This window comes from Curcuma longa, chromosome 7 (genome assembly GCF_044706935.1).
Source record: "Curcuma longa cultivar G26 ecotype Majalengka, Jawa Barat chromosome 7, ITB_CL_G26_1.1, whole genome shotgun sequence".
Taxonomy (NCBI): domain Eukaryota; kingdom Viridiplantae; phylum Streptophyta; class Magnoliopsida; order Zingiberales; family Zingiberaceae; genus Curcuma; species Curcuma longa.
Genome location: NC_133867.1, coordinates 8,062,606 through 8,089,944, shown reverse-complemented (window position 1 = coordinate 8,089,944; position 27,339 = coordinate 8,062,606). Strand labels below are relative to the sequence as shown.

General features: G+C 36.9%; 4 protein-coding genes and 1 pseudogene across 4 annotated transcripts; 3 read left to right on the top strand and 2 right to left on the bottom strand.

The window, feature by feature from the left end:
• Positions 1–957: 957 nt before the first annotated feature.
• Positions 958–4,574, top strand: LOC141832029 (cytochrome b5-like). Its single transcript, XM_074719490.1, has 3 exons — positions 958–1,106; positions 3,977–4,043; positions 4,134–4,574. Exons 1-3 carry the CDS (start codon positions 1,020–1,022, stop codon positions 4,382–4,384), a joined length of 405 nt encoding a protein of 134 aa, XP_074575591.1. The 5' UTR covers positions 958–1,019; the 3' UTR covers positions 4,385–4,574.
• A 122-nt stretch (positions 4,575–4,696) lies between these two features.
• LOC141832575 (protein SIEVE ELEMENT OCCLUSION B-like) lies at positions 4,697–14,474 on the bottom strand (annotated as a pseudogene).
• Positions 14,475–14,532: 58 nt separating this feature from the next.
• On the top strand, positions 14,533–15,081 carry LOC141831357 (BAG family molecular chaperone regulator 2-like). The gene is made up of 2 exons (XM_074718711.1): positions 14,533–14,767; positions 14,840–15,081. Exons 1-2 carry the CDS (start codon positions 14,533–14,535, stop codon positions 15,079–15,081), a joined length of 477 nt encoding a protein of 158 aa, XP_074574812.1.
• A 1,730-nt stretch (positions 15,082–16,811) lies between these two features.
• On the top strand, positions 16,812–20,455 carry LOC141832658 (cystinosin homolog). Its single transcript, XM_074720117.1, has 8 exons — positions 16,812–16,930; positions 17,074–17,206; positions 18,013–18,102; positions 18,206–18,330; positions 18,506–18,548; positions 19,632–19,749; positions 19,840–19,889; positions 20,312–20,455. Exons 1-8 carry the CDS (start codon positions 16,812–16,814, stop codon positions 20,453–20,455), a joined length of 822 nt encoding a protein of 273 aa, XP_074576218.1.
• A 3,714-nt stretch (positions 20,456–24,169) lies between these two features.
• On the bottom strand, positions 24,170–25,569 carry LOC141832574 (galactolipase DONGLE, chloroplastic-like). Its single transcript, XM_074720059.1, has 2 exons — positions 24,274–25,569; positions 24,170–24,184 (listed from the first exon to the last, which is right to left on the bottom strand). Exons 1-2 carry the CDS (start codon positions 25,567–25,569, stop codon positions 24,170–24,172), a joined length of 1,311 nt encoding a protein of 436 aa, XP_074576160.1.
• Positions 25,570–27,339: the final 1,770 nt, after the last annotated feature.

Below are 27,339 nucleotides of genomic sequence, written 5' to 3'. Positions count from 1 at the left end.
TGTTCATTTTACTAATTCATGAATTATTTTGTTGTCGTTCATTTGAAAATGTTAATAAACAAAGATATTTAAAAAATCTGTTTTTTAAATATTTTCTTATTTTTTAATTTATCAAAGATGCACGAGTTTTGATGATTTCCTAAAATGCCTTTCTATTCAACTTGACTTTTTTTTTTTTGTAAAAACCCATTTTAATCGACAATTATTTGAAAGTCGTTTCGGCAATTTAGATTTTTGAAAATTTTAAATTACACATCATATTTTGTATTTTATTAAAAGATGCATTTTTTTTCATTTCAGCTCATTCAGCTTCAAATCAAAAAGTTTTAAATTTATACCAAATTTCTACTGTTTTATTTTTTTTATCATTGATAAATTTATTTTTATATATTAAAATTTTAGAAGGGGTTTTGATGCAACTTTAAAATTATTGTTGAATTTACAACTGCGAATTTGAGTCAGAAAATAGAAAAAAATTGTATATAATAAATTTAATATGATTCCATTCTGATTCGAAATTCCGTATTAACAAGAGTTTTGCAATTGTCTTTATATAGATATATATTATATTTTTACTATTTTTAGATTTATTAATGAATTTCGATGAAAAAGTTATTGATGATTTTTAAAAAGTCATATTTATTTATAGTGCCTTATAGTTACAGAGCGTTGCAGGACTGGGTGTGTAGCTGGGTCACGTTATTAACAGGGACCCAAATCAACGTGGAGACAGGAGAGAGTGTGGGTATTTTCCGTGGGTTTTAGATTTAAGTACTGTTTATGCAGACATCTTCGGTTGGTCGTAGTTTTGTCTTGTTTTGGATAGTTATTATAAAAAAAAGAAAAATAAATTTGAAGTTTATTTTATTACTCTTTTGATTTTTTTGCCAGTTATTCTCGATCTGGAAATTTATCATTATAAATTGGTTACCCTCCGATGGCAACTCTTTCACCCACCACTTTCCCCCTCTTCCCTTTCGCTTGCTTTGGATCTATCGATTCCGGAGCAGTCGGAGGAGATGGCCGGCGACGCGAAGGTCCACACCCTTGCCGAGGTATCGACGCACAACACCTCCAAGGATTGCTGGCTCATCATTGGCGGCAAGGTCTGTGTTCGCTTAGCCTTTGTTAGTTTTCTCTGATCCGTATGGTCATCTTTTATTTTTCGGGGATCTTTTAACTTTTCTACGCCCTTTCTATCTCGGATTCTACGGTCCATGATCCGATCTATTTTGCCAAAACCATCCACGATTTCGACATTTTGGATCTTGTCAATCGGTGAACTTTCCGTGTAAGTTTTGTTGGATTTATTTTCGGGGCTTGCAAGCATGATACTTTTGTTGCCGTTTTAGATTGCATATTCTGGGTTATTAAACTGCACCGTATTTTATTACTACGATACACATGCTTTGCTTGGAGAAATTAGATTGTTGAATGATGCAAGTCAAAGTAGATTGCTTTGACCTCGTAAGATGAGATGGCGGAAAAAACAGTTTTAATCTAGGTTTCTAACATTAATCAAACTATTGACTACGTCTTCCTAAGATTTTATGAAGATATATAATTAGATGAGTCCAATTGATTCAGGTTGAAGGTACTATAGGTATAGGGAGACCAAAAAAAAAAATTATAGCTGATGCAATAATTTCTATGCATGCCATTATTTTACACCTAAATTTCTGCCATCTGAACAAGTCTACGTTTGGTGAAGCATCTGAACTTTTTATTTCCTTGTTAGCTTGATTGAATGTTGCCATGTTTCTAAACTGAAGATGTCTCCTCTGGTTAGTCTATGGCTATTCATTTTGTCAAGGTTCTTTCTCTTTGAACATTTCAAGAAAGGATGAATGAACATTATACAGTTGATAGAAAACTTACCGGCATCTTTAATTGGAAAGACCGTAATAAATAGTGACGAAATAAGTATAGTTTTTGGTGGACAACAGCTCATGCTCAAAAATCTAGATGTTATGGTGCTTATCAGATGGTAAATTTTTTTTCAAGGAATCTAATACCGAGGAAGACCAACTTGAACAGTGGTGAGCATAGTTATTGTTATTTGTCTCAACTATTTAGGGTCGGCTATATAAATCTTACCCTCCATTTTGCATTTTGCAAGGTTCTATCACTAGAATTTTTTCAAATCATTTAATTTATTTTATGTTACATTTTCTATTGTGTATTTTGATCTCCCTCTACCCTTTCATCTTCCATGTAATTGATTAAACTCATCCAACTATAGAATTTATCGGTTGACTTTGAAATGTCTATGTCATCCAAACATGTTTCATTTTATCATCTATTGGTATTGAGTGTAGTCTAAATCAAGGGAAGCATCTAGTGAAAGCATGATCTGTGATTTTATTATGTTTTCTACCCAAACAATTAGGTGATAAAAATCTTTTCACTTTTTGTTCCTGTCATGTTAAACTGTGCTAACTTTTTTATATTGGTTTGTTAAGTTTGATGGAATAAGATTCTTCCCTGTGATTCGTAAGAGAAATTCTTAATGATAATCAAGCAAATCGCCAAGCAACACTTGAGGTCATTCAAGTAATTTGATCATGATCTGTTATTCTTAAATTGTTTTCTCATGCCCAGCAACAGTGAAGATTAAGATTTGGAATATAGAAGATGATAAAAGAAGTATGATGATTGCACATTGGCAAACATAATTATTAAAATGTTGAAATTATAGAAATCAAACTTTCTTTTCTAATAAGATGTTGTTATAATAAAAACCCATTGTCATTTGTATATGGTTAATAAATTTGTACATTTACACTCGATTCACAATAATCTAATTTAACTTGGATGCACTCACCTTTACCTCTTTCAAGGATATTATGCATGTATCAAAAAATAAAACATACTATATGATTGAAGTCTTTGCAATACCCTTTTATGGTTTGACAAACTTTTTTTCCTTTAAAATGTCTGTCGTCATCATCATCATCAAGCTCTATTTTTCCCTACTATTGGTGGCTACATAGACCTTATGCCTCCATTCAGCTATATGCAAGGCTATGCCACAAATTTAAACATTGTTTTAACATAATAACTAGCCTTCTTTGGTTTCCCTCTATCCCTTTCAGCTTCTACTCTAATCAATTCAACTTTTCTAGTTACAAAATATATTAGTCTACTTCAAGACGATATTGATTCTATTTTGGCTTATTGTGTTATTATTTGGAAAGTTATCCTCTATAGCTCATGTTTGTTTGGCTTATCAATATGTCTTTTCTATAAAACTTTGATGCTTACATAAGCTATCATAGATTCATAAAGTTTCACAAAATTTATTCGCTCTTTCTTTGCTGCATAGTATTTATTTTTTCCAGACGTCAACAACTAGTTTAAGTTGCTGCTAGCCCATAAAAACATAAATCTTATTATTTCCTGACAACCAACCATTAGGATAAGTGGTCAATCACCCAACAAAGTTCAAGCTTAGTCATACTGTATTGTGAATAGAATGTTAAATCTATAAATTTACAGTTTTTTAATGGCCCAAATTCTGTACAGGTGGCCATCCAATTTAACAACTGTGTTTGTGTAATTATCGCTATTTCACTTGATAAAATTTAATCCTTCAGCTAAAGGTTTGTGATGTACCACAAACCCTAATTTTGACTATGGTTATCACAAAGTATATGCACTGGTTATTGATCAACCTTCGTTGAAATTTACCTTTCTGTGTGGGAATATTTGGACATTAATTGTGGTCTAGTAACGCCAAGTATTTAATTGTTTCAGTTTTCACTCATACTTAATAAATCTGATTATGCTATGCTATCAATTGCATAAGAAAACTCATTTTTTGCTTATACGAAAACTGAATTAGATAGTGAGACACTACAGAAAAGAAAAGGAATACAAATGAGTTAATTTTGATTGGGCCTACTCAATTTGTATATATTCCAGAAGTTGATCATAGTGTTGGTTTCCGTTTTTCTCCTAATGCACTATTTTCCAGGTTTATGATGTTACTAAGTTCTTAGAAGATCACCCTGGAGGAGATGAGGTTTTGCTCTCATCCACCGGTATACCTATCTCGAATGATTGCCGATTACCATACTTTTTGAATAGTTAATCCATCAGGTACTTTTTTTTTTTTCTTTTCATTTTGTCAGGGAAAGATGCAACTGATGATTTTGAAGATGTTGGCCATAGCACCACTGCAAGGGCGATGATGGATGAGTATTATATTGGAGAAATTGATGCCACAACAATCCCAAAGAAAGTAGCATACACTCCTCCCAAACAGCCGCACTATAACCAGGACAAGACATCTGAGTTCGTTGTCAAGATCCTCCAGTTTTTGGTTCCTCTCCTTATCTTGGGTTTTGCTGTGGGCATCAGATTCTACACAAAATCAGCTTAAAATCTTCTCACCAACGTGACAGATTTAGTCGAGTAGAAATAAGATTTCTGGCTTATCTCCAATGCTGTTACAAATTCAGACACTATGTTGTGGCTGTCGAATGTTTGTGTTTGCGAACTCATATCTGTTTGCTTCTGATTATTATACACTGAACTAAATGTCTGATAGACACTCTATTTTCTTGGTCAACACCTTCCATGGTACGTATAAAGAAAGACTAGATAATATTAGGAGTTCAATACAGTTTACAATAACCAAGCTAGATGCATAATAACCCACTAAAATTGACAAACTGACAATGCAGGACACAAGACAAAGTAGCAGTGCTGGGAGCAGAGTGAGCGGCAGCAGCTTCTCTCCTCAGTCGTTGCAGCAGCGGTAGAGCACGAACTTGTCCATGGGGCGGCCGCACTCGGCGCACACCACCTGCTCCTTGATCTCGACGGAGTCGCTGGGCAGGATGAGGCGCGTGCAGTGCTCCACCGTGCGGAGCGGTTCCAGAGCTCTTCTCAGCGCCGGCACCAGCCCCTCCACCTCCACGTCGCTCTTCCACTTATCGAACTGACCCAGGCAGTCCGCCATCTTCCCCCGTCCGCCTCCACCATCTCCAGTGACCCTCGGCTGAGCAGCGCCCACCCCTCGTCGTTCCCGTCGAAGCTCAGCATCGTCATCACCTCCTTCATGATGGGGTCGTTATCGATCGTCCGCCCGAGCTGCATCTTGGAGTGCCACATGCTCTCCAGCCGCACCCAGAAGAACCACACCATCACCGGGTCCTTCCAGTACCCGCTCAGCTTCTCCTCCGCGATCACCGCCGTCGCCTTCTTCACTCTGTCCCTCGGGTTGCTCTTCCCCACGTACACCATCTCCACCGGCACCCGCGCCTCCTGCGAAACCCGCCTCATCGCCGCCGTGAACCGCCGTATCCACCCAATGTTCTCGCCTCCATACAAGCACACATGCCGCCCTTCACTCGCCTGTAAGCACGGCGGCCATTAAATTATGTTCTAGATAAAGGAAAACAAGTCGTAAAAGTACCCATGTAAGCACGGCGGGATCGATTTCGTCGACGAGGAGCTCGAGGCGCCAAGTTTCATCCCTCCAGAGAGCCTCCTCCCTGTTGCTGGTGAACGGGAAGGCGAGTCTGCCCCAAATCCACATCATGTGGAGGGCGTTGGGGGAGACAACCTTCCCCTGTCCGTCCAACACCACCAGAATCGGCTTCTTGTCGAACCGCCACACCTCGCGGATGTACTTGACCACCGCCGGCTCCATCAACGACGGGTGGTAAAGCGAGTACCACGGCATGGTGGAGGCCAGCCGGTTGAAGATCTCCTCCTTGGCCGCCGACCAGGGGACGTGCCTGTCAGTCATCGGCAGCCACACGATCTCGTACTGCCGCTCCTCCTCCTTCATCCTGTTGGTGTCCTTGTATATCTGTATCAGGGTGAGGAGCTCCTCGCGGATGATGTCGAGGTCGGAGATAAGCAGCACCACGATCTTCCTCCGCAGCACGTCCACGCTGACTCTTCTCTTCGTGGATCCCTCGACGAGCGGCAGGTCGTCCTTGGAATGGATCAATGCCCTGAGAATCTTCAAATTGTCGAAATGCACGCTCTCAAACAGCTTCACTAGCATCAGATAAGTTTCGATGTGCTTCTTCTCACCTGAAACAAACAATAATGTTCAACTACTATACTTTGCTTCTTGCAGAAGAAGAAGAAGAGAATGTACCAATGTGTCGATAACACAATTCTAGTTGTTTGGTAAGATGCCCATAAATGTTGCCAACTTTGTGTGCTAAACTCGCGAGCTCCCACACTTCGGTGGCCGAGCTGATGTTCCTGGCAACGTGGGGGTTAAAAGAGTTGAGCTTTAAGTAATAATAATGTTCTACGAATGAGACATGGAGATAGACGACAGTGTTTACTCATGGCCGAGGCCGATGAGACCCACGATCTGGGAAGAGCAAGCCACGACGCTTCGGATGGTCCAGTAGACGGCCGTGGGGATGTGCGCCATGGCCGACGCCATGTCGGGGGTGTCCGGCGAAATGTACTCGGAGGGGAGCTCCTTGAATTGGATGATGCACTTGGCGACGTCCAGCATCGCCTTGGTGAGGTTGTTGAGGGCGTCGAAGCGTGGCTTGAGCGCCTCGGCATGCTCCAGGATGTCCGGCGACTGCTTGAGCAGCGCCACCGACTTGGCCAAAGGGTTCACGGTGTGCAACTGCGTGGTGAGCCAGAACTCGCCGTAGCTCACCGCGAAGGCCGCCAGCGCCAGCACCACCTTCGCGTCCCAAGTGTAGTGCGATAGCGAATTGAACACTGCAAACGTCGTCGTGTGCGAGTCGAGTCCGCCGGAGCACTTGCAGGTGATCTACAGAAATCGACATCCATCGTACAGAGGAATAGAAGAATCTAGTAATCATCAAAAGTTTATTATATATGTATATATACTTCGCAAGAAATCCTATGAATGGTGTAAGCCAATGCTTCGAGCATTCCGATCACTTCAGCGCGATTCAGTTTCTCTTCCACAAGCTCCAGCTGAGCCTGCGGAGTCTGCAGAGTTACAAGCTCAGTGACATTAAATCCAGCACAAAAATGGTTCGATCTCATAAACAACCTCCTATACATACCACGACGACAGTGGGAGTGGCCCTTCGCAGAATGTCCTCGATGATGTGCATCAGCGGCCTCGTGTCGACGTCACGGCCGTCAGGGGAGTGGGTGGCGACTATCTGCTTGATCACGGCGCTGTCGTCCGAGGCCGAAAAGAGGTGGCGGTCGCTCTTTATCAACTGCAACTTCGTCGCTGCCGCCGCCGTCGTCGTCGTCCATTTCTGTGGCAGTCAAGAGAGCAAAAACCTATCAGCTTCCAGTGTGCGAATTATCCAAAGGCTCTCCAGAGATATATATACACACAGAAACGGCATCAAAGAAGAAGGAATGGAACTGAACAAAGCAAGGAGCAGGAAGAATAAAGCTCAAGCGAACCGACTACCTTGCTTCTCAGTGGAGGCATCTCAATCTCCATGAGTAGGCTCAGGCGCCTAAAAGGGCTATGTACCAATAGATTAGAGGCTGAAGCGGGCCATCGAGCCAACTCTTTACTCCTCTAAAGTGACTGCCGTCAGAATTGAAGAATAATTGCCGATCAACGAAAAAGGCCAAGCCAATTCTAAGAACTACACGTTTCACCCCGTCCCTCAGATTTTAGATGCCTCACACTTACAATATGAGTGTAGAAGATAAGTTCCTTGCTTGTGCAGAGGACAAAGTACGAGCCAAACTTTACAAGATTCTTTTTGGATAAAAGGTGGAATCCGCCACCCCAACAGTCCTATACGATCGGTCTCATGATCATCTGTGAAAAAGTAAAATAAAAAACTTTACAAGATTCAGGTATATGCAAAGTGGATCATGTTATGATAATTTTACATGCTTTGTTTTGGTAAAGGGTGCTCACCATTCATGAGTGATAGAGTGTAATCCGAGCATCCCGCACACACCAGATGCTCACAGTGGATATGCAAGATAACACACGCACACACATATATATATATAAATTTATATTTTTTTTACACTCAGGTACTCATAGATGGTGTCCAACATATCAAAATTCACACAGACATATATATCGATGCATACCTTATGTTGCACATCCCATGAGCACCTAGTATATTTTTTTTTTAGATTTTGATACTGAATAGAATAACGATTATTCTGGAAGAGGAATATTAGAGGAGAATTGGGGAGAGAACAAGTATGCGAAATTGAGAACAACAAAGAGAAAGTCATGACGGTACTGTCTCTATCATTTTGCCAAAAAATAAATTTTTATTCAATCATCAAAATTAGTCGAAAATAGTTAAACATGCATATAAATAGACCGTAAACCAACTCCTAACTTGACAAAGTTAAAAATACCCAAAAATCTTAAAAATAAAAAATCACTATAAATAGTAAAAAAATAAGTTTGAAGCCGCAGATGAAGTATTAAACGATGTCGAATGGGGCCGAAAGTGGGTCATCACAGGCTTTATCTTATACCGAATAAAATCTTTCAAAGAGCTTCGATTAGCAATCGATCGTGCCTCGATCTGATATCCGAGTCAAAAGTATGATCATGCATCACCCCTCTACATCAGGTTTAGAGTATAGTGTTAAGGATTTAGGGTATAATACTCACTATTCAAGGTTTAGGGTATATTATTTAGGCTAAATGAAAATTGAAAAAAAAAATTATACTAAGTGCTCACAGAATAATATGTTGTACACCATATCTTGCACACTCCGTAAACACCTGGTGTTAAATTTTTTTAAACCTTTTTTTAGGGTTTAAAGGATAGGGTATAGGGTTTAAGGCTTAGTGTATAATATTTATACTAAAGGAAGTGAAATTAAAAATAAAATAAAATTTAACACGAGATGCTCACGAGGTGTATAGGATAAGGTGTGCAGCATATCATTCCTAATATATATATATATATATATATATATATATATATATATATATATATATATATATATATATATATATATATATATATATATATATGAAAAAAAAATCAAAGGACATCTATCAATTGTCAAAATGTCATATGAATGCTAAAATGAATCGTTCGAAATATCCTTAATATAGGACCACATCCAGCTATCTTACTCTATAGAAGTTAGCAACCAATGCTACATGTTGTAACAACTATTTACTGACTTCTACACGGTCAATCGTGATAAGAAGATATTCATTTGAAATATCGTGGATGTCATGGAGTTCTCTTCGTTTGTTCTACTCATTGAAATGTTATTTTAACGATGTTATCACTTTTCAATAAACAAAATCAATATAAAATATATCACTATTATATATAGAAGCTGACAACCAGTTACTACATGTTATAGTAGCTATTTACTGGCTTTTACATGATCGATTGTGATCAGATAATGCTCATTGGAAATATAGTTGATATTATGGAATTTTTTTCTTTTATTTTGCTCATTAAAATATTATTTTAACCATGTTATCGCTCTCCAATAAGTAAAATAAAATAATATAATGACACTTTCTAGAAGTTAACAACTAATTACTATATATTATAATAAACACATGCTAGTTTCTATACGGTTGATTATGATCAAATAATATTCATTTGAAATGTAATGGGTATCATGGAATCCCTTCATTTATTTTACTCATTGAAATATTATTTTAATCAGCTTATCCATTTCTCATAAGTAAAATAATGTAAGGTTGTCAAACTCGCGATTCCAGTGTCGACTCGGTTAGGGGTGCACAAACTCGTATCGTAAATTCGTATCGTAAACTCGTACGAGTTTACAGATAATCCAAAAAAGAGTTATAAAATGTCAAATAATATATATTTGATCATAACTTCATAAGAACAATCATTATTTCACATATCTAATAAAAAAACATAAACATAGTTATCAACAACATGTTTTCACATATAAAAAAAGACTAAACATGAAAATTTAACATGAAAAGATATGAAATTTTCAAAATTTATGTTTCAACATCAAGTTACAAAATGACAAATTTAAAATTTCATACAAAAATAGTCCAATAGATACACCAAATAAGCTTTCATTGTCCAAATTTGATAAAAGGAAACATCAAACAAATATTTCCTTTGTTTATCGAGTTTACCGAGTTTGACCGAGTTGACTCAGAGTTTACCGAGTTGACTCGCGAGTTTACGAGTTTACAAGGGGGGCCCGATTTTAAGCTGATTCAACACGGAATTGAAATAATAGTTCGTAAACTCGTAAACTCGCCGAGTTGACTCGCGATTTTGACAACCTTATTAAAGATAGTGTTGTATAAGTTAGCAATAGGCTCCTATAAGTTGTAGGAAACATATAAATTTTAAATCAGATCTACATTAAAGGTATTTTGGACATTTCATTTTAAAAAGGGACGCCCATATGATGTTTTGGTGATGAACCTCCTTTTGATTTTTGTCTATATATATAGATATAGTGAAATGTTACCTGCACACTCTTTCATGAACAATCCATGAACATCTAGTGTTAATTATTTTTTTTAAATTTTAATTTTTTTTTAGAATTTAGAGTTTAGTTTTAGGCTAAAAGAAATGAAAATTAAAAAAATAAATTAATATTAGGTGCTCACGGGTTACTCACATATGAGTGTTGAGTGTATCGAATAACAAAAGTCTCTCTATATACTTATTTATAATTTAGGTATTTGGATTTTATTAATTTTGGAGGTAGATCATTTGTTTTCCTAATTTATTTATCGAATAAATCTAAAATATTATATATATATATATATATATATATTAAAAAGATGCTCTATTAGAGCTTTCTCTATATATTTAGATGGACACGTGGAATAACAAAACCTTTTTTATATATTTATTTATAATTTAGATATTTAAATTTTATTAATATTGGAGGCAGATTATTTTTTCTAATTTATTTATCATATAAATTGAAATATAATTTATACATATTTAAAAAAATATTATTAAAAAGATGCCCTGTCATAGCGTTCTGTATATATATTCATAATTTATTTGCACCTTTGAATTCATTTAAAATGATAAATTCCTGATCCACCTCCTAATTTATTTTTATATATTTTTGTTTGTTGGCTCTCCTTTAATTTTGGACTCTCTTAACTCTCATTAATACTTTATTTTCTTTTTTGAATTTTTTACATTGTATTTAATTCAAAATTGATATATGAGCCTGAAGTAACTAAGTTTTAAAAACCATCTAAAGCCATAGCTTTGTTGTTTGAGTCATAAGGACATGTAATAACCTTTTAAAACTGATACATAAATTTAAATTGACTCAATTTCAAGCATAGACCTTTCATTGAATTATTTTGTGTATATGTTCTTCAATTTTAACTAATCTAAGTTCATATAATAATTGTAATGAAAATTACTACATGAATCTAAATTACGATAGCTATTTTACTATGTTTCACATAGCCATTAAAATCACAATCTCAATTATTGTACACTTGATGTTATTTTACTCCAATGAAAAATCTAATACATTCATTATTATCTGAAGAGTTATTTGTACTTCCAAATTTATCCAATAGACAAATTAAAAGATAGATAGTCTGTTTTCAAGATTAATTAAGTTCAATGCCTAGATATTTGAATTATAAAAATAAAAATAAAAATTAGAGCCACAGTAAGGTTGAATAAGAAAAAAAATATTAATTTTTAAATTTAAACAAAAATAATAATATTCATAAATATATTATTTTATATATTTAAATAAAAAATAAAAAATAATATTGAATTAATTTTAAAAATGATTATAATTGTATGCATCATTTGTACATTAGATTTAAAATAAATATTTTACAAATTATAAAGTAATATTTGTTAAAAATAAATAAATAAAACAATCACATCTAAGTATCTAACATAACTAAATGAAAACACCTATATATGTGTGTACTTTAAGTAAAAAATAAATACAGGCTAATTTTTTTTTATCATCTACCTTCATATAACTAAGTGAAATCACTTACTAAATTAAAATACGTTTTATAACTAAATAAAGCATCTATTACAATTGACTTCCATATTCTATTTTTTTATTAAAAAAAGACAGGTGCTATAATTAAATAAAAAAGATATACTCTATTATACATTCATTTATTTAAAAATTATTAAATATATTAAATTAATATAATTAAAAGACATTGATATTAATATAGGAGTAATACTCAATTGATATTTATAATTAATCTGAGTGAGTATTATAATATCTACGTATTAATGACGTTTAATTCTTTGAACTTTATTAATTAATAAATTTTATTAAAAAATAAAAAATATATGATTGAGAGTTAATATTAAAATGAATATAAATACTAACTGTAAAATTAATACGAATGTATTAATAAAATATATATATATATATATATATATACACGTTTCTAAAGTAAAATCAAAGTCAAATTTAGGCCTCTGCGCCTCCCTCGAGCTCTGAGCGCGGAGCTCCGACAGTACGTTTTCAATGGAGTCTCTGTTTTATTTTCTGAAATCGAGACATGGATTAGCGTGGTCACCGAGCTGTAAAGAACATGGAGATTCGCGCCATTTTGACCACTCTTTTGCTCCTCCGCCTCCAAGGTACCCAATCACCATTAGAAAACCAGCTGGTAAGGTCGTCTTCCAACTCGGCCAATCCGAAAGGAGAATTTTCAAAAGGTTACAGGAACCTGCCGTGTCAATGCTAGCTTTCGACGTAATCTCGCCCTCGTGTTCAAGCTGCTCAGCTTCAACCCATCCTTGAAGTTTGAATTCATCATCAGTTTATTACAATGAAGAACTGAACTACATATTCAAACGAGCTGAGCTTAATTCGTAAAACAGGGAAACACTGCTGATAAAGCAGAGAAAATTTTACAAATGTCAACGCCTTTGCGGCCTCCTAAAACTAACTAGCTAGCAAAATTTTCGATCTCTAAAGGGTTTTTCCATTGGAAGAAGCAGAGGACCTATTCGAGCTAGCTCACGGAGTGAACCGATTGTTGATCGGCCTTCGCCTGCTCACACGGACATAATCCCGATCCCACCACCAGGGCATCTTCTCCTTCGTCGTCGCCGCCGCCGTCGTCGGTCTTCGATGGTCGTGTAGCCTGATCGCAGCTTCACAGGACATATCAAAAGCTTAATTCGGTGACGCAGAGCAGAACTATCTGATCACTAACAACATACATAACCAAGTGCAGTAACAACATTTTACCGACTGTAGTTTGGTGAAGTATCAAGGAGAGGCCCGAGAGCAAGAGAACGATCGCCCGAGCCACCAGTGTGGCACGCCCCATGCTCCCTTCTTCTCTCACTTTCTTTGCGGATCACTTCAAGACATCCAGTCTCAAGTTTCATGCTTTGTACATGTGGTTAAGTTTTGTAGGTGGCGGTGGTGGTTTGTTTTATAATAAGAATTGTCTGGCTCCCTTGTCCCTCCTCCATTCGGAGGCTGAAATTAATCTTCCAGAACACTTTGTTCTCCTCATGTGAGTTCCATCCACTATGAGAGGGCAAGCAAGCACATGCAAGGGCAGTCAAAATGTAGGAGATGTTTGTGAATCTAGGCTTGGTCACTAGCTCTAAGATGCTGAATGTAATAGCTAGAGATGCCAGAAATAAATGGTACTGCATGCCTATTGATTATTGTAATCCCAGCTTGTAGTAGGAGTGTTAATATATAGTTGGTCGCCACGACATGGAATTAAAGATGAAAAACATAACTAAATTATAAGAGGCAATCAGCATGAGCATTATTGCTGTTTCAGAAGCATGAATTGAATGATAGAAGGAAACTCTGTTGCTGCTACGCCTGAGAAGAAGAGAAAACATTCCAAATGAAATCTAATCTAATGGTCTGAAAGATTTAGTATCTAGCTCAAACAGTTCATTCGAGTCCCAGCAGATTGCATTATTTACTTCTCCTAACTAATTTGCCATGTGAAATTACACTTCACTAGACTAGAGTCTCACTGTCACACCTATGCTATTTGCGTCGTCATGATCCAGCCTTGGCTTCAAGTTTACGCCTCGGTTAGCAACAAGGACAGAAGTCATCGATGAAAATTGAAAACCCTCCTATATTTTACATTACTTTCACTTTCAGAGAAAGATTTAGCATATCTGAATTGGTTAGGACTTGGACTTAGGACTTAGGAGGGCCTCCCTTTCGCTGTTCCATCTACGTCTTCCTATCGACTCAATCATATTACGTACGCCTTTATCGATCTTAATTGAGAAGAAAAATAGCTTCTGTAATTAGTTCACCTCCTAATGGGCAATCATCTCCTCTAAACACGCCACAAGAAGCTCCACCTGCGATCTATTCTAATCAAACCTCTCCTGTCGCCGCACCTCCTTTAGCCAACAAGCTCACTAAAGCAATTTAAAGTTGCCGTTTCTTTTCAGGCCTAACAAAGTACCTTTCTCAAGAACCACATCACGGTCATTGCTTTCTCGTTTCTTAAGACATAAAGCACCAACCTCCTGTCCTTCAACCGGGTCTTTATCTAACGCACGCTCATAAAGCGTGTCCATGCACTTGATCCCTATAAAAGGGGCTTCTGCGTCTCGCCGAGCTGTGCAGGGACACAGGATGATCAGGCTGAGGGCTAAGAAGCTCTTCAAGAGGAGTAGTTCTAAGGTGAGTGGCGGCGGGGGCGGAAGCTGCGGCTCGGCCGGCGGCGGCGATATCCAGTGGGAGGTGCGGCCGGGGGGCATGCTGGTCCAGAAGAGAGAATGCGGGGAGGGAGGCGTGGAGATGGTCACAGTGAGGATCTCCACCGGCTCGAATTTGCATGACATATCCATCGGAGCTACTGCCACATTTGGTATGATCTGTACATTTGCTTTAAGCTCGAGTATCTGAATTTGTCCCTCCGGCTAACGTTGCGATTTCACAGGAGAGTTGAAGATGGTGGTGGCGATGGTGAGCGGGTTGGAGCCGGAGGAGCAGAGGCTGCTGTTCAAGGGAAAGGAGAGGGAGGATGCCGATCATCTTCATATGGTGGGTGTGCGGGACAAGGACAAGGTGCTGCTTTTGGAGGACCCTGCGATCAAGGAAAGGAAGCTGAGGGCCATGGCAATGGCACGACCCGGGAGCCAAGTGATGAGCAGCGCATGCCACACCATTATTGAGGTGTAGAGCAAGCTTAATTTCTTTCCCTTTTTATATGTATAGAGAGAATGATGATGATGATGATAAAGAAGAAGAAGAAGAAGAAGTTCTTCATTTTTTTTTTTTGGGTGGGATGGTAAAGCAGCTACCAACGGCTGAGATCCAATGAAGCTCAATCGGATGGTTAAAAAAGGCATCTTCATTGAGTATTTCCAATAATGGAAATTTCTCGGCTTTGTTTTGTTTTTTTATTGGAGACCCGTTAATCTTGAAGGTAGACGATCTTTCCTCTTAATTCGCTCGTGCTTGTAGCAATTTGTCTAGCTAACAACCTCCACAATAAAAAATTCACTATAAAATATGTTCTTGTTCTAATTGAATTTCAAACGTGATACTCTATAAATCCATCAAACGCTTATTGACGTATCATATCGGAGATGAAATTTCTTTGTTCTCGTTCATATATCATTGTTAATTACATGAGTTTTTGTTGTTAATTGTCAATCAAGAAGAAACTTACTTGGATATCATCTGAATTTTATTGAGAAGAATATTAATTATTATTTTTAAATAAATGATTAATTTTATCGAGAAGAAACTTATGATTATATATATCTTAAGGGTGAAGAATGAAATAACCATATTCAATGCATTTTGCCGTATTGCAAAACTAATTATTTATTTTAGTGATATTTTTATAAGTTTGCTTAATTTTTATAATAAAATTTACATATCTTGGTTTTTTATTATATTTTTTAAAAATTTTCATTTTGTATTTTTTTAAAAAGCTTATAACTCATATATTTAAGCACGTTAAATTGATTATATTTTTTAAAAATTTAAAGCTTATGACAAAATATGATGGAGCATATTTTTTTAAGATAAATAAAAAATCCCTTTAATAGCAAAATGTCCGTTTATTATTATTATTATTTTTCAAAATCAAATCAATACATGCCATTTTTTTAAAAATGTACAATTAAATTTTCTCATCGTCCCAAATAGCTTAGCTTTAATCGACTCGGAGTTCGATTCGGCAATCGAATCTCCGGCGAACTCACTCGTCGTTGATCTACCTGGCGTAACAAGAGAAATGGCGGATGAAGAGCTCTATGCTTTTATGAATCTACCCTGGAGTCCGACCAGATTCTTCTACACAATGCAAAAGGCGAGGCACGAGCGCCTAAATATCCATCAGGAATAATATCATCGTAACGATCCAATTTGAAGAAGACAGGAATAAATTTTAATGGATCACAATTTTTAATTCAGAAATTAAAATGATATAAGATCGGATATGTTTTGAAGTTCTTTAAAAAAAATTTATTTGGTACTAGATAAAATCTATACTGATTCATTTTCATTTTTATTCTACTAGGTAAACTCCATCCGCATTCACCGCATCTTTAAAATTATTTTTATTATTTATAATAATTTTTTTTTATTTTTTAAAAATATTTTTGACTTTGTCAAATTAAAATTTTGATTTATAACCTATAAATAGGCATATTTAACCCAGAAGCGGCGCTCGCGTTTTTTCAATTTCTGAATCTTGAACCCTGTTCAATTCTCCTCCCATCCCATCTGCCGCCTACGGTCGGCGTCACAACTCGATCGTCGAATACGAAGGATACAGCTCCTGTCGAAGCAGGAGGGTTTTTCCGGAAATTCTGCATTGTTGGAGCACCAAATAAAGGCGATAGTTGCGTCGCTAGTTTCTTTAGAGTGAGGCGGAGTAGTGACCGGAGAAAGAGGGTATGGCTTCTTGGAATTCCCTTTCTCTGGACGTAACTTATCAGATCTTCGGATGGATCGCCTTCGTCGCCTGGTCCGTAAGCTTCTACCCCCAGGCCATTCTCAATTTCAGGAGGAAAAGGTTCGATTTTTTTCTTTGTCTGTTACCTTTTTTTACTTCAACCTCGAGTTTTTTTTTTCTTGGAATTGTTGGTTTTGATGGGTTTTAATGATGGTAGTGGGATTTTGGTTTGGATAGTGGACTGATTTCGTTGTTGATTTTAGCGTGGTAGGGTTGAACTTCGATTTCCTGGTTCTCAACATCACGAAGCACTCATCGTACCTCATTTACAATGCGGGGTTGTTCTTCAGTTCTGCGATCCGGAGGCAATACCGTGAGAAGTATGGTTCCGATGAGGTTGGTATTCTTTTATCAGAATAAAACCATTGTTGATCTCGGTTAGGTGAATCTGTTTATGTTATTCCGGAAAGGCACTAAGGGCTGCTGAAAGGGTAGTGGATATGTTAAAGGATGGATGGATGGATGGATAAATAAACAAATAGATAGAGTTTGTTTTATCCTTCCATCCGTTCCGTTGGAAAGGATGAAATGATCCATCCATTTAGTCATCCTTTCACTTGTTGAAGATAAGTTAGAAGAAAGGCTAATTAAAATTTGATTAAAAAAAGGCAAATAATACCCTTTTCACGACAAGTTGTATCCTCTCCTCTTTCTCATTTCATCCAACTAACTTCCACACAAAAATGTATGATCAATATATGGGTTCATCCTTCCATCCTTCAACTTATCTGTACAAACAAACAATCCCCATATGTTTCAATGCTTCATTCATTGACAATTTTATTGAAGATAAATGAATAGATTAAATTGCCTTCACTTGTGTTTGTTAAAATCAAGAAAACTTCCAATTCTTGCACCCTTGTCATTATTTTTACAAGCTGATCACCCGACCTCTTAATTGTTGAACTATTATTGATTACACATTAACTAACTTTTTTGTCATGCGGACTGCTAGTATCATTCTAATTGAAAGTGGGGTGAAACCATGTTAATGTGATAAAAGCAGCTGTTCCATGACTAAGAAAGAGGAAATTACTAAAAACTGTATTGTATTTTGTTTGTTTATTTTGTTACTCTAAATAAGTTCTTTATCCTAGCAAAAGATTCCTTAGGAAAGTTTACTTCACTTGCATGGATTTCAGATGATTCCTGTAGCTGCAAATGATGTGGCTTTTTCTATACATGCTGTGGCACTTACAGCTTTCACACTGTTCCAAGTGGTGATCTATGATGTAAGTAGTCCTTTCATGCACGAAAAACTGCAGTTTCAGCCTGAACAGTACATACCATAATTCTTCTTTTCCCTTATTTTTTTTTTATTTCTAATCTACACAGCGTGGAAACCAGAAGGTCTCTAAGATTTGCATTGGGATTACTGTAATCGTCTTGCTTTCTGCTCTGGCTTGCCTGATCTTCGCTTGGAACAAACATTCTTGGCTATGGCTTATCTCTGTATTCAAGTAATACTTTGTTCTCTTATGAAAAATTAGGTATTAAGATCATGAATCCATGGAAGATACATTTAATCTTCCTTGAATGGCAAGACCAGAATGAAGTTAAATTTATTTTCCTGTCACATTTGGAGCTTGTAGTTATTTTATCTGATTCTAATTCTTTTCTTTATTTCCTAATTAGCATAATACAAGTTTGCATGACGGCAATCAAGTATATCCCACAGGTACAGATGCTATCTTTGCTTTTAAGATTTGATTAAATCACATGTCATTACATCTTGGTTAAATAGGACCTCCCTAAAAGAGAAAATTTGGATAAGCAGACATGAACAGCCTGAAACCAAAAGAGAGTAATATCCTTTTGAATTCATTATAGTGGGTAGTACACATTTGCTCTGAAATGTCTGAGCTGGTCAATCATATTTGGGGAATCTGAAAATTCGCTCAAGATTAGTGTTATAATGGAGCAGATTACCCCACATATAACTTTTATTTTGCAAATTAAGCAAGTCAGGTTTGATATCTGAGTTGTTCGATGTAGCAGGATGGGTATCTTTGGCATTATTTTCACTATAACCAACTTCATCATCTCTCCTAAACAGTAAGGATGAGTACTTTTCGACATTATTAATTAGTGACAATTTTAACATACTAACTGATGGACACTTGGATGAATTTGATCCATTGTTCAAACTTCTCCCAATTGTAGGGTTTCCCCCAAGATGATTTTTAGCTCCTTTCTTGTGGAGATTATGTAACTGGGAGACGTAGGTATTCTGTCATTGTAGTGTTTCCCCCTTGATGAACTTTAGCTCCTTTGCTGTAGATATTATGCAACTGGATAGGTAGATATTCCAACTTATAAACCAATTAACAAGAGGTAGGCTTTTTCTTATTGCAGATTTTCTGTAGCTGGAAAAGCAGGTATTCCAACTTATAAACTAATAATAGGTAGGCTTTGAGAGTAATATAATTGCACCTCTAAGGAGCAAGGTTTCAAAAATCGTATGCAGGTTTAATACAGTCGACAGATTAACTTTGTGAATTATGTCTTGAATCGAAGGATCCTAATTAACTGAGATAAAGAAAAATTAGTGAAAGAAATAAGGAAGCCATTAAAGTAGAAATAAATACACTATCTTGAACATGGAAAACACCTTTATAATACATGATGTGTCATTTTATATAACAAAGCTGGTCATATTTTTGACTCCTTACACAATTTTTTTGGATTTTGGATTGGTGGAATTCCTGATACCTTGTTTCCCTCCCATATTGTTCTTTAACACTGCTAACTTAATTGCTAGGCATTTATGAACTTCCAACGCAAGAGCACAGTTGGCTGGAGTATTGGCAATATCCTGCTTGATTTAGTTGGAGGCGTGCTGAACTTTGCTCAGATGGGTATCCAATCCATAGACCAAAGTGAGTAACTGGTTTTTCATGCGACAGGATGACCTATCCTTCGTACACTGGTTTCGATATTTTCCTGACACGTACATAATTTTCCTGCAGAGACACTAGTTAACTTCTATGGTAATATCGGCAAGACACTTCTTTCGGTGGTACGTAATTGCTTTCTATGGAGTCATTGTGTTTCTTTCACCAATCGCCACTGTCTTTGTAGTCCATGCCTTATCAATTTACACTAGATTTGCCTGATGTTCTACAGTATTCAGTGTTCTTAAAACCAGACAGTTCAACAAGTTAAACACAATGAAGCAATGAAATCATTCCGTTTGAATGTATCAAAATCTACAAAGTATATTGCAATTTTTTTGTTGTAAAAAGATAATTACATGCATATATTGCACTCGACAAGAAAGTATAGAAACCTTTCCCCTGATACTAATGTGCCAATAAATTTATTACAGAAATCGCCCTATTATCCACTACTCTCAACAGTACTGTTCTATATATATTCTTCAGATATATATATATTTTCTTCTCAAATTTCCTAACATTTTTATTTGGTTTAATTTTGCAGGAAGTAGTAGTCTTTGATGTCCTCTTCGTTTTGCAGCACTATGTATTCTACCCGGTGAAGAATGAAGTCGACACAACCACACTAGAAGGGAATGTAACTTCCCTTACTGACTCAGAAGAGAAACCTGAGTTGAACAACGTATAGGGGAATTAAATCAATGTATATATATATATATCAATATATATATATATATATCAAAATTCCCTTATTTATTATGCAACTTATCTAATTCGACATGTTACCAAGTAGACGTTACATCTGTCTAATAATAATAGGACAGAATGTACATAGATGAATCCTATTTCTTAATACCAAATTTTAAGACAGTGCTAGATATTTAAGAATTATTTTAAGTATTGCTTTGTATTTATGTAGTGAGCTGGCGTTCTCCTATACTTTTGTCCTTTTAAAAAATCGTGATTTGCTACTATTCAAAGATGGCCCAGATCTATTTACTTCTGGACAGTAATAGAAACCAAATCTATTTAACGTTTTCAATTATTGCGGCTGACCAATCACAAACCGATCGATCGTACATGGGAACCATAGATTTCCTACTTTAAATAGTAATTTAGTTAAAAGGAATGTATGTTATTATTAGTATTGATGAATAATTTTTTATGGATTGCAAACTTCTAGAAACGTGGGAAATGATTTTATGTATTCTAATTCTATTTATTTGTCCATGGCTTTGCGTCAGGTGACATGATGCTCAAGGTAGCTAGCAACGTGATGCATGCATGAGCAAGCTGGTCGATTGACTTTACATTTTTTGGTTTGGAAAATTTTAAATTAAAATCAAGTTGAAACCATTCAGTTTAAAACTAGATCGATAACTTAACTATTTTCTTCTATTTCAATTTATCATGAGTTTATTAATCAATATTCGAAGATATATATATATATATAGAGTATGCAGTCCAAGATATATATGTATCATGAAGTTTTGTGTTTTCTCTCATATGTGAACTTTCAGAGCTCTTTCACTTTCATGCCACCATTCACAATTTGAGAAGTTGTTAGTTAATTAGAAACATACAATTTGAGAAGCAATTAATTATGTATCATCATTATCAATGTATATTTAGAGTATTAAACGTAACCATCATAATTAATTACGTCTATGTAGGCACAGCATGAAACGAGGTAGCTTTAATTTCATTTGCTAGCTATACTTTGGTTTAATTTAAACCAACTGTTTTCATATTAATTAATTAATCTATATTAGCGTGCATTTATTAATAAACATGCCTGTGTACATATTTTCTAGCTCAACGGGAAAAATGATGTCAAAATTAATGTTCATAATTAATTAAACTGATCGATATTAACGATGATATATGTATGAACAAGGAGTTAAAGGTATCGACTTGTGTAGGGTTGGTAGAAGAGAAATTAAGAAACATGGAGACATGCACACACTCAAGAATTATTATTGAGTTTAATTAAACTGCAATAGTTAAATATATATAGTTAGTACAAGGTTTTGAAAATGAAAGACAGGTCATGGTTTTTATATGTGATATTCAAAAGATTTAGTTCTTAAAATAATTATTCAAAAGTTTAAGATTGACTATACGTCGATAATGTAAGAGCTAGGGAAGACAATTCCTATGAAAACATGGACTTCGAGTTTGATGAATGCTCAATGATTCAATATTTTATGTCATGCTTAATTAGAAGACCTTGGATGAGTTGATTAATGATCGAGGAAGTAAAATAATTCTCTGCTTTTTTTAAATTTGATCGAGTAGAAACAAGATCGATCAAAATATTAAATCTATTTTTAGGAATTTTGTGAATAAAAAATCAACAATGGAATTAAAAATTGATGATTTTGAGAAAGAAAAGATGAAAAAAAAATATGAAGGCTCTTGATGAAAATGAGAAGAAGAAAATGAACAAATGGTAATAACAGAAATTTGGAATAGTATTATATTTGCTTAAGTAATAAGAAGTTTGATATTCTTATCCATGCTTATCTTAGAAAAAAATATTATAATGTCTTCATTGATAATAACTAAAAATGTTGGACGTATGTTATTATTCCAACATGTATGAGGATTTTAAGGACCGGAAGAGTGAAATACATGTTAAATGTATGTATAATGATATTCCACTATTAGAAATAGAATTTTCTTAATTAGATTGATTAACAAATGATCTTCAAGTAAAAATTCTATTTCTTTTTTGTTTAAAACCTTGGCGGATCTAAGCTACGATCTCATCAAAGCTAAGAGATCCAATGAAATAAAATAAAATAAGAAAATTTTAATTTTTTAATAATTTTGGGTCTGCTCTAACTCTACTTTTTTTTTTTAACTCAAATATAAAGAACTAAAAAATTATTCAAAAAGTAAAAAAAATTTATTGTCTACCCTCTAAAAGTAAAAGTTTTAAAATCATGGATTATCAAAATTTTTCCAATTCTAAAAGGAATAATGAATAAATTTGAAAAAGTAAACCTAATTTATTTATTTAAATTTAAGAAGGTGAAAGTACATGAACTAAATGAAAATGCAAAAGATTGAAAATATAATAATAAAATTATTCTTGAATAGATGGAATTGGATAAATTTTTTATTCATAAAAAATGCAATGAAATGAAAGATCTGGTTGATAAGATAATCATAATCAAGAATCAAATAGAAAAAATTACTAAAAAAAAGAAAAATAAATTTAACTTACGATGATAAAAGATCAGAATTAAAGAAAGATATTTGATGGATACTCAAAAGAATAACTACTATATTAGTATGAAAATCATATTATTTTATAAAATCTTTAAAAAATATAAATGAATATTATGGTTAGCATTTCGAATTGGATAATATTTATAAATGAACATCATAATTTAATTAATAAAACATAAAACTAATCGACATCCGACAGCTGGCCTGCGGCTTAAGGTGCGCTCGACGACTAGCCAATGGCTTAAGCCAAATCGAGCGACGACAGCGACCTAAGCGACGATCGATCAGTCAAATCGGACACAGACAACAAAATCGAGCGCCGACCAGCTAAATCAGACTTCAACCTAATTAAGCCGTCGCTGGTGGCCAGGCAGCGGCCTAATCGGTGCTAGGTGACCAGGCAACGACCTAATCGGCGCCCGGAGGTCGGCCATCTATCGGAGCCACGATCAGTGATCGACTAGTGGCCTAAGTCGCGGCCGGTGGCCTTGCAGCGATCTAATCAGTGCTCGGCGGTCGGCTAGCGGCCTAAGCGGCACCTGACTGGCCAAATCGGGCGCTGGCAGCGAAAGAGAGGGAAAGGAGGAGATTTTACTGTGTTGCACCATCGCCTAGCTCGTTGTCATCGCAGTCGCTGGAGGGATTGGGGAGAAGAAAACCAGAGGGATTTAGGGTTTAAGGATCGGGATCAAGGACGTCGGTGAGAAGAAAGCCAAAGAGAAATCGCATTTTGAGAGAGAAAATCGTGAAGGGGAAAGGAAAAGTCATGGGTGTTGGGTTAAGTGAGGGTTTTTAGTGATGAATAAGGACTCGTCGTCAAATTCATGGTAAATTTAACGATGAATCTGTGATTCGTCATGATTCATCATCAATTTAGCGATGAATCAATAAATCATCGTCAATTTGTGATGATTTTTGCACCAAACATTAATTTTACGATGATTTTTACGACAAACATTAATTTTACGATGATTTTCATAACGAAAATTATTACATCGCTACTTTTACAACGAAATTATTTTCATCATAAAATTAAAATCCATTATAAATTTACAATATTGAAATAATATTTCGTTATTAATTTTATCGTTAATTTACAATGAAAAATCATCATTGATTTTCATTGCTAATACATTATATTTTTATAATAATGACCTGCACTCGATCACTCCTCATCCTCCTATCAAATATTTTAGGACTAAGTGGGTGCCTACTCTAACTAGCTGTGCTTCATCATCCTGCATCAGTTATTTATATATATATACTTACTTGCATGGCGGCGTGCAGCCATGCCCACAAAATCAAATCCAACCTTGGCTCTTCCAAAAACCTCCTCGCCATTGCCATGAAAGCCTCCATCACTCCATGACCACCATCCTTATAATTATTCAAGAGCTGCTTCTTCTTGCTCTTCTTCACTTGTGGGCATTTGAGCAACGCCAAATACTCTTCTATGTCATGCACGCACATTGGGTAATTCCTCACGTCGAAGAAATCCAGCGCCACCTCCACCCCCAGGTGAGTGTAGTACGCGCCGGCGCCGGCGCCCCACGGCAGCTTGCTCGCTGAGCCCTCGTTCAGGAACACACCCGGCAGCTTCGTCACCGGATCGTTCGCGTTGGCCACCCGCAGCACCTTGAGCCCCAGGTCCTCACACCGCCTCCGGAAGCCGGCGTTCCCCACCCGAGGCCCCCCGTAGGAGTAGACCGTCACCGGCACCTCCCCGCTCCGGTTCAACCCCAGTTCCACCAGGTCGTATCCCAGCAGCACCGCCAAGGCGCTCCCCATGCTGTGCCCGGCCAACGTCACGCTCACCTCCTCCTCCTTGTACTCCCCCATCAGCCGCGCCACCTCCGACAGCAGCTGCTGCCGGCAGCTACCCCCGTTGAACCGGCTGCCGGACTCATCCGACGTGTAGAGGCTCAGGAACCCCGACTCGACCCTCACCTCCGGCCGCGGCTCGCTCGGGTCGAGCCGGGCAGGCTCCAGCGCGCTCATCAAGTTGGCGAGCCACTCCGCGTGGGTGACCGTCCCGCGGAAAGATACCAGCACGTCGCGGCGGCCGAGCCGGCGGACTGCTTGGTCCGAGGCGACCGCCACGTACCCGATCCACCGGCTGCAGCCATTGGCCGCCGGGGTGGCGTACACGTAGCGAGTGACGACGTAGCCGGCGTCGGGCAGGCCCACCTCGCGGAGCAGGCTCCCCTTGCCGTACAAGCAGTTGAGGTAGCGGGCCGACGCCGGGTCGAGATCGAAGCCTCTGTAACACGCCGCCACCAGCTCGCCGTAACGGACGATCTCGTCGCGGAGGAGCGGACTCAGCGGCTCCACCAGCCCGGCCCAGTCGCCCTCCCCCTGGATCTGTCGCCACGCGTCGGCCAACGACGCCGCCTCCCCCGCGCGCCTCGCTGCAGGCGCCGGAGGCGAGGTAACTGCCACGGCCTCCCTCTTCCTGGTCGACTTGACGGCAGCCGTCGACGACGATGCTGATGGTTGAGCAAGGGCCCGCGGTCTGACTCTGCGTGGCGGCGCGAAGGAGGGCGGCGGAAGGTGGGAAGCGGCCATGACGCCGGAGATGGAAGAGGTGGACGGCGAGAGGAGAGAGATCAGCTTAACGGGCAACGATCGAATGTAAGCGGGGTCTGGTGTTGGTGGGTGAGAAGTTATTGAAGTAGATATAGAGCGACGGCCGTGTCGGAAGAGGACGGCAACACCTTGAAACTTGAGTTGAAAGTTTTAGCCGCAATGCAATTTTAATTTAATTTTAATTTTTATTTTTAATTTATTTTTTAACGTTGTGTTTTTAGTGGTCGGTTACCTAGCAACTTGGTCATGACAATGACAAACAACGCATCATCATCGTGGATTGTGAAACATGGCCCCATCTTATTCAATAATAATAATAATAATAATAATTGTTAATTATTGATCTGAATTTCATTGCTAATGGAGAACATTTTTGATATATTTACATCACGAATAATCATGTACACAAAAGAAAAGAGTATTTTTATTTGTGTATAAATTGTAAAGTGGATTTATACATAAATTCTAAAGTATAATTTATTAGTATTATATATACAAACACTTAGCTTATTATAGAATATTAGAATTCTCGCACAAATTTTTTTTTTAAAAAAAACTTCTTATGATCACATGTGAAGAGAGAGTTTTGTTAGTATAATTCTAATAATTTTATTTCTAATTGTGATGCTATATATAACCTACCTCATGTTCTAGATATATAGTAAAAATTAATAAAAGAAAAAATGATAGGAATCAAAAATAATGTAAATTGGTGGATCGATGTAAAATGTTTAAAAGTAAGAAAGGGTTGAGTAATTAACATGCATGGAGCGAGTAGTTGATCATGGTGTTTAGGGTTGAGTTACACGTGGGACATTTAATTAATTTTGACGGTGGTGAGTGAGTTCTCCGGCCATTTGCGTCGCTTTCGCTGAATTTTAGCCCTTGAACGTGGACAAAGTAAGACGTAAAGCTGTGTGTTTGAATTATTGGATCGTCTCTAGCAACCCCGCACGTCGACCTTCAATCTTACCCGCATCAGCATGCTGCATGCATGTTCCTTCACACAAATTTTATATGTATACGCAAATATTAATTAATTCGTCGACCAAAAGAAAAAACTTTTAACTACGTATTTGTTCCTTTGCATGAATGAGTAGTGAATAAGGACAATTAAAGCGGTATATTAAAAAAAAATACTATATATATATATTAGAACTCATGTGAATTAGAGGATGAGAGTATTTATCATTTGAATATGCAACGGAAATTTAATATAAATTCAACGCCTAATGTAACACGTTAATAAAATCAGTTTTTAGTACTTAGTTACCGTCTCGACGATTAGTTTACCGTCTCGACGATTATGTTCAAGGTCTAGTTTTATTAACGACTGTCACATTATCTTTCTCTTTTTCGGATACCTTTTGGAAGTCGAGAAATTTCTTATAATAAATTTGCACAATAATATAACGCAAAAAATGAAATACAAAAGTAAATACACAAAAGTACATTTTTACAAAAGTAAATTCAACGCCTGAAAAAGGAGAGAACTAAATGAACGGATTAGCAGGGTACCGGAGATTCCTGGCAGGTCACTCCGACGCTTAAGTCAATCACGAGAAGTAGTGCAATGGAGAAGGAATAGTGTTTTGAATGTATGGGATTCGAGAGAGTTTTCATACCTGCATACGAGTTTATATACTCACTGAATTGAAAGAGGTAGTCTTGCTGACATAGGAGTAGGCTGTGCCTGTATTTGAAGAGACAGGTTCTGCGCATTACTGACAAGCGAGTAGACAGAGCGGC

Bases quoted from the DNA above. Each gene is read 5' to 3' on its own strand.
- LOC141832029 (XM_074719490.1), top strand. From the start codon at position 1,020: ATGGCCGGCGACGCGAAGGTCCACACCCTTGCCGAGGTATCGACGCAC. The intron at 1,107-3,976 runs GTCTGTGTTCGC...ACTATTTTCCAG, and splicing joins GGCTCATCATTGGCGGCAAG to GTTTATGATGTTACTAAGTT. The intron at 4,044-4,133 runs GTATACCTATCT...TCATTTTGTCAG, and splicing joins GGTTTTGCTCTCATCCACCG to GGAAAGATGCAACTGATGAT.
- LOC141831357 (XM_074718711.1), top strand. From the start codon at position 14,533: ATGATCAGGCTGAGGGCTAAGAAGCTCTTCAAGAGGAGTAGTTCTAAG. The intron at 14,768-14,839 runs GTATGATCTGTA...GCGATTTCACAG, and splicing joins CGGAGCTACTGCCACATTTG to GAGAGTTGAAGATGGTGGTG.
- LOC141832658 (XM_074720117.1), top strand. From the start codon at position 16,812: ATGGCTTCTTGGAATTCCCTTTCTCTGGACGTAACTTATCAGATCTTC. The intron at 18,331-18,505 runs GTAATACTTTGT...TTTCCTAATTAG, and splicing joins TGGCTTATCTCTGTATTCAA to CATAATACAAGTTTGCATGA. The intron at 19,890-20,311 runs GTACGTAATTGC...TTAATTTTGCAG, and splicing joins GCAAGACACTTCTTTCGGTG to GAAGTAGTAGTCTTTGATGT.
- LOC141832574 (XM_074720059.1), bottom strand. From the start codon at position 25,569: ATGGCCGCTTCCCACCTTCCGCCGCCCTCCTTCGCGCCGCCACGCAGA.